Genomic DNA, 6000 nt, shown 5'->3' on the forward strand with positions numbered 1-6000 from the left:
AACAAATGTCTAGAACCAGCCCTGGGAACCAGGTTGAAGCGAACAAAAATATGTAATCTCTGCAGTACTCTATAGCTTTATGTGACTGAAATTAAAGTCATTTTTTACTTGATCTACCCTTCTACTGTAGCTCTCAATTGGAAACTTGGATGTGTTCTCCTCTGATTTATTGAAGATCAACACCCAAGTATCCATTTGTACAATATGAAGCTTTTAGGCAAAATCTCCTCCAATGTGATCTGTAAAAGATAATTCCACTTGCTAATAATGGATTATTCAGGTAGAGGGTTGTTTTACCTTATAGTTTTTCTCACTGTGAAGTAGCCAGTTCACAAAGCATTAAAAGAAGGTGAATAGATGTGGTCAGCGATAATTGTCTGGCCCTTTGCCCACATCCTGGGACTCAAATGGAGAAAAGAGCAGAAGAAACTTGACCTCATCTGAAACAAAGACTAGGTGATTCCATGCAGCTGATTGCAAAGGGATATCTAACTGTCTTTCTTTTTCAGGAAGATGCTGTTTCTTTTGCCAGTAATGTGGGCTACCCTTGCCTCCTGCGGCCATCCTACGTTCTGAGGTGAGTACAAGGGGAACGATGAATTCAGGACACAAGCGCAGTATGGACATAAAGAGTTTTGGAATTGATTTCCCATGTGCACATTTCTTTGGCAGAACATTTTGGGTAAAGATGTTTTCGTACAGAGAGCTTAAAGGAGCTGTTCACCCAAAAATTAAAATATTTACTGACGCTCATGTCATTCCAAACCTGTATGACTTTCATTCTTCTGTGGAATGAAATATTTGATATTTTAAATGATCTTTATGCAGTTCACAACAGTTCAGAGATGGGGAAAAATACCATAAAATCTATATTTCAAGTTTTGTACCATAGTTTTGTGTGGTAAAAAGAACAAAATTTTAGTCACATTACGCTAATAATCTTTCCCTCAAGTGATCTGTTAACTCAAACTACTGTAATCAGATCAGCGAGTAAGTGAACAAATCAGTTTGATTGGTGAATGAATCATTCACTCTTATTTGTCAACCAGTTCAACTGGTTTATGTGAAAAGAATCAGCTCAAAAGAATGATTTGCTGATCCAGTTCTCAAGTTCAGCTCAATGAAACAGTGATCTGCTTGCAACGGTTCAATTAATAGCTGCTTAGGGGAAGATTTTCAGTGATTTAATAATAAATAATAATAAATAATACATTTTAATTGAAGGTGCCATCGAATTGAAAATTGAATTTACCTCGGCATAGTTGAATAACAAGAGTTCAGTACATGGAAATGACATACAGTGAGTCTCAAACTCCATTGTTTCCTCCCTCTTATATAAATCTCATTTGTTTAAAAGACCTCCGACGAACAGGCGAATCTCAACATAACACCGACTGTTACATAACAGTCGGAATCATTAATATGTACGCCCCCAATATTTGCATATACCAGCCCATGTTCAAGACATTACACAAGGGCAGCCAGTATTAACGTCTGGATCTGTGCACAGCTGAATCATCAGACTAGGTAAGCAAGCAAGAACAATAGTGAAAAATGGCAGATGGAGCAATAATAACTGACATGATCCATAATAACATGATATTTTTAGTGATATTTGTAAATTGTCTTTCTAAATGTTTCGTTAGCATGTTGCTAATGTACTGTTAAATGTGGTTAAAGTTACCATCGTTTCTTACTGTATTCACGGAGATGAGAGCCATCGCTATTTTAATTTTTAAACACTTGCAGTCTGTATAATTCATAAACACAACTTCATTCTTTATAAATCTCTCCAACAGTGTGTAATGTTAGCTTTAGCCACGGAGCACAGCCTCAAACTCATTCAGAATCAAATATAAACATCCAAATAAATACAATACTTACGCGATTAGACATGCTGCATGACGAACACTTTGTAAAGATCCATTTTGAGGGTTATATTAGCTGTGTGAACTTTGTTTATGCAATGATAGAGTCAAGATCTCGGGAGGGGGCGGAGAGCGCGAGCAATTAAAGGGGCCGCAGCCTGAATCGGCGCATTTCTAATTATGCCTCAAAATAGGCAGTTAAAAAAATTTATTTAAAAAAATCTATGCCGTATTTTGAGCTGAAACTTCACAGACACATTCAAGGGACACCTTAGACTTATATTACATCTTGTAAAAAAAAAAAAACGTTCGATGGCACCTTTATTAAATAACAATACTACTAATAATAATAGATAGATAGATAGATAGATAGATAGTTAGATTGATATTTAGCCACTATCAAGTGTCATTGTATTGAAAAGAACTGAGTGAATATTCTGAAATTTTTGCTTCACAAATAAATGAATAAATGAATGAATGAATGAATGAACGATTGAGCAAACACAGCATAAATGTAAACTGTCAAGAGCAGAGAAATTTTACTCAGACAGAAATATTGGGTAAAATGCTATTCACTCACATTCTAAGAATCCAGATTAGCATTTGCAATAATCAGACAGCAGGCATCTGTTTTGAGTGCCTTAATGGAAAAATTTGATTCCTTTTAAATCGACTCTGCTGTGCACCAAGAAGACACAGAAATAGCAGGTAATGTTGCCTTTTTACCGTTACTCAGAACATGTCTCAAACATAAAAGCACTTTCATCGGTGGAGTTTCTTTTTGTTCTCATTAGATGTTGCCTCATATGTTATTATCTGTTTTGAGACCAGTTTAGATTTTTTTGTTTTTGTTTTTGTTTTTCAGGGAACCACAGCAGTCAAAAATACAGATACTGGCATTGTGCCAAGTGTGAAGCTAATAGTTTTCAGTGGAAGGTGCAGAGCACAAATTTCAGTCTGGTTTTCTTGTAACCAGATTCACAACATACTGTATGACACTGAAGCTGAATGAAAGTAAAGTGCTTTAGCATATCCATTCATCTCTATAAAATCTTTATACTGTTGTACGGTGTAAACCAACAGCCACATACAGTATAGTCTCTTGCAGTGACAGTGATTTGCTTTTAGTTTTCAAGAAAATCCAACTGCCAAAAACAAGACTTTTTTCCCTTCTTTCGTTCGTTTGAATATTTACTGCTCCATGTGAATCCATCACTGCTTAGCTCCTCAGTTGAGAGCTGTGTTTTGAGTCCTGCTCTGTGTTTCTAAGGGTGTTTGTGCCAACTGTGGTTTGGCATCATTATATTGCCTAAACCCGTGCCTCAGGCTCAGACTCTCAGGGACTGCTGCTCTGACACAGAACCTGACAGAAACACTGCCAGTTCATCTGGACCGTGAAGCGGTTCGTACTGAAGAGAGACACTTTGGGCTGTCTCAGTATATTTCTCTCTTGTCTCTCTGTGTCGACTGTATTTTTATATGTTAGTGAAACATATTGCTGACTGTCAATTAAATAGTGTGACGTTAAGCACTGGTCACCTGTTGTAATGTTTTTGTGGAATGCCTCCAGAGTTCAAAATTAACTTTGCCATACCTGCCAATAGCGAGTGATTTGAGATAATTTACTTGTCATAAATTGGTCATTCTATGAAAAGGGAATGCCTTGTTTTGCAGTCTGATAAGGTGATAACAAACTATCGCCTATCAAACTATTGATGTTGAATAGTATGTTCTGATTTCAAACCTTCTGTAAGGTATAAAATGCTAAGTGTTAAAGGATTAGTTCACTTTCAAATGAAAATTAGCCCAAAGCTTTACTCACCCTCAAGCCATCCTAGGTGTATATGACTTTTTTCTTTCTGATGAACACAATCGGAGATATTTTAATACATATCCTGACACATCCGAGCTTTATAATGGCAGTGAACAGGGGTCATGAGTATGAGCTGAAGAAAGTGCTTCCATCCACATCCATCCATCATAAACATACTCCACATGGCTCCGAAAGGGTTAATAAGGGCCTTCTGAAGCGAATCTGTGTAAAAAAAAAACATATTTAACAAGTTATGAAGTAAAATATCTAGCTTTTGCCAGACCGCCTTCCGTATTCATCGTAGTAAAGTGTAAAACTCTTGCAGTTCAAAAAGCTTACGCTACGTCCTACACCTTCCCTATTCAATTTATGGAAAAAGTGCAACTGATGCGACGACAGTTTACACAGCTAGATATTTTACTTCATAACTTGTTAAATATGGATATTTTTTGTACACAAATGCATCACCCTAATTTGAGTAAAACTGAAAATTTTGTTCTCCAAGTTATATTATTAACCTTTCATGTTATAAGTTTAACAGATGTTATATAAAACTTAGTCTTGTCAACATTTTGGAAATTGTTTTTGTGTTCATTGAGATATTGTTGAAAATGTTACTTTTCAAAGGGGGTGTACTCATTTACGCTGAGCGCTGTGTGTAGACAGACAGACAAGGGTCCATAGGGGTCCAGATATATGGATAATCATCTGTTCATGTTTGGATTGCTGTCACCATGAGACGTCTGCCGACACCACAAATGTTAGCTGCAGGGCTGATGCCATTAAAATCACCAGAAACTGTCTCTTTTTTTCCAATATGAATCAGTGCTGATTGCCTCAAGGAGCAGCTGACTCAAATATATTACTCTAGTTGGCTTTTATCTTTCTTCTTTTACACAACTCTACATATCTTCCTGTTAGGTTTGACTCTACAACCATCGAATTATGTTTTTGTCTCATGTTATTTCCTAATGGACTCATTTAAGTGTCAGAGTGATGAATGATAAGAATCTTTCTCTCTTTTCAGTGGCTCAGCCATGAATGTAGCGTATGGTGAAGATGAGATGAAACGTTTCCTTGAGGAAGCCACACAGGTGTCACAGGTGAGGACTGCACATTTAATCATTTGACCCAGTCGCAGCACAAATAACTTCATGTGAAGCTTTTGGTTTTGCCACATGAATCATGTAATGCTCAGTCAATAAATAATGTAATATGCACCCTTTTTACCCATTATCACAAATGAATGATGCTCTTGGAATTATATTTCATCCTATCTAAACACATCATTTAGAAAAAGATGCTCTTAAGAGCTTTTTTTTATTTTTTAAAGGCAGACCAAGCACATTTGCATCAGCTCCAGTTTTTCTGTACCTCATGGCCAGTATTGATTTTCATCTCCTGTTCCTGCTACCCCTTACAGTTTTTCACTTAAGAGTGCAATAGTTTTCCTGAGCAAAAATGCTTTACCATCGCTGTCACCATCATTGAGCCATTCCTGAGTGCATAAGCAAGGATATTTCATTTTTTATTAATACAAACACTTACAAAAGATGAAAATGGTAGTTTTTATATTGTTATGAGCTAGTGAGACTTGTAGCTACCGGATATAGAGAATAATTGAAGGACTGCAATTCTTTGCAATATTTACATAAAATCAGTGTTTTCTTAGATCTAGATGGACCTCTGCCAAAGACCAACAACAATTAACTTTGTCTGAATTGTGAAGCAAAGCAGGTATATCTTAGACTTAAAGGCCACATCAATGGATGAATGAATTTTATCAATGCCCTCAGCAAAATCTAGCAATGTTATAATCCATTTTGCCAAAAGAGAAAGGCTGTCAATTTGTAAAAATGTGTAAATTAGCTAAAAGTCAAATTAGTCAAATTTCTTTGCTTGCTTTCTTTATCACTGGCATATAGAGGGCATCTAAGCTAATAAACGTGACTAAAAGCCATAGACTTCAATGATTTCATGAGGTCTTTAAAATCACAGTCATATAACGGAGCAGATCAATGAGATTTATAGAGTTGTGAACCCTTTTATGACTGTTAAATTTATATGGCTGGATTTAGAAGGAATGAATAATGTTCTCAAGCAATCAATTAGCCTTAGTGTGTCTTTCATCAAGTAACGATATATTTGCTTAGCATATGTGCTATATATTCTTTCTCCTTCTCTCTCTGTAGTGTGTGTGTGTGTGTGTGTGTGCTTGTTTTTGTGATTTATGATGACATGGGTATTACACTGGTATTACGACGTAAACATGAAATATGAGGACATTTCATGAGTCCTCATATTTAAAATAGCTTTAAA

At 36.1% G+C, this 6000-nt stretch overlaps 1 protein-coding gene across 1 annotated transcript in view; it reads left to right on the top strand.

Moving 5' to 3' along the window:
- Positions 1-6000, top strand: part of cps1 (carbamoyl-phosphate synthase 1, mitochondrial) — a 48901-nt gene that overhangs the window by 24439 nt on the left and 18462 nt on the right. Inside the window, 2 exon segments of the mRNA XM_048194317.1 lie at positions 510-577; positions 4709-4784. Of these exon segments, the coding sequence (XP_048050274.1) occupies positions 510-577; positions 4709-4784 (144 nt within the window).

Source organism: Megalobrama amblycephala, linkage group LG6 (genome assembly GCF_018812025.1).
Source record: "Megalobrama amblycephala isolate DHTTF-2021 linkage group LG6, ASM1881202v1, whole genome shotgun sequence".
In the NCBI taxonomy this organism is placed as follows: domain Eukaryota; kingdom Metazoa; phylum Chordata; class Actinopteri; order Cypriniformes; family Xenocyprididae; genus Megalobrama; species Megalobrama amblycephala.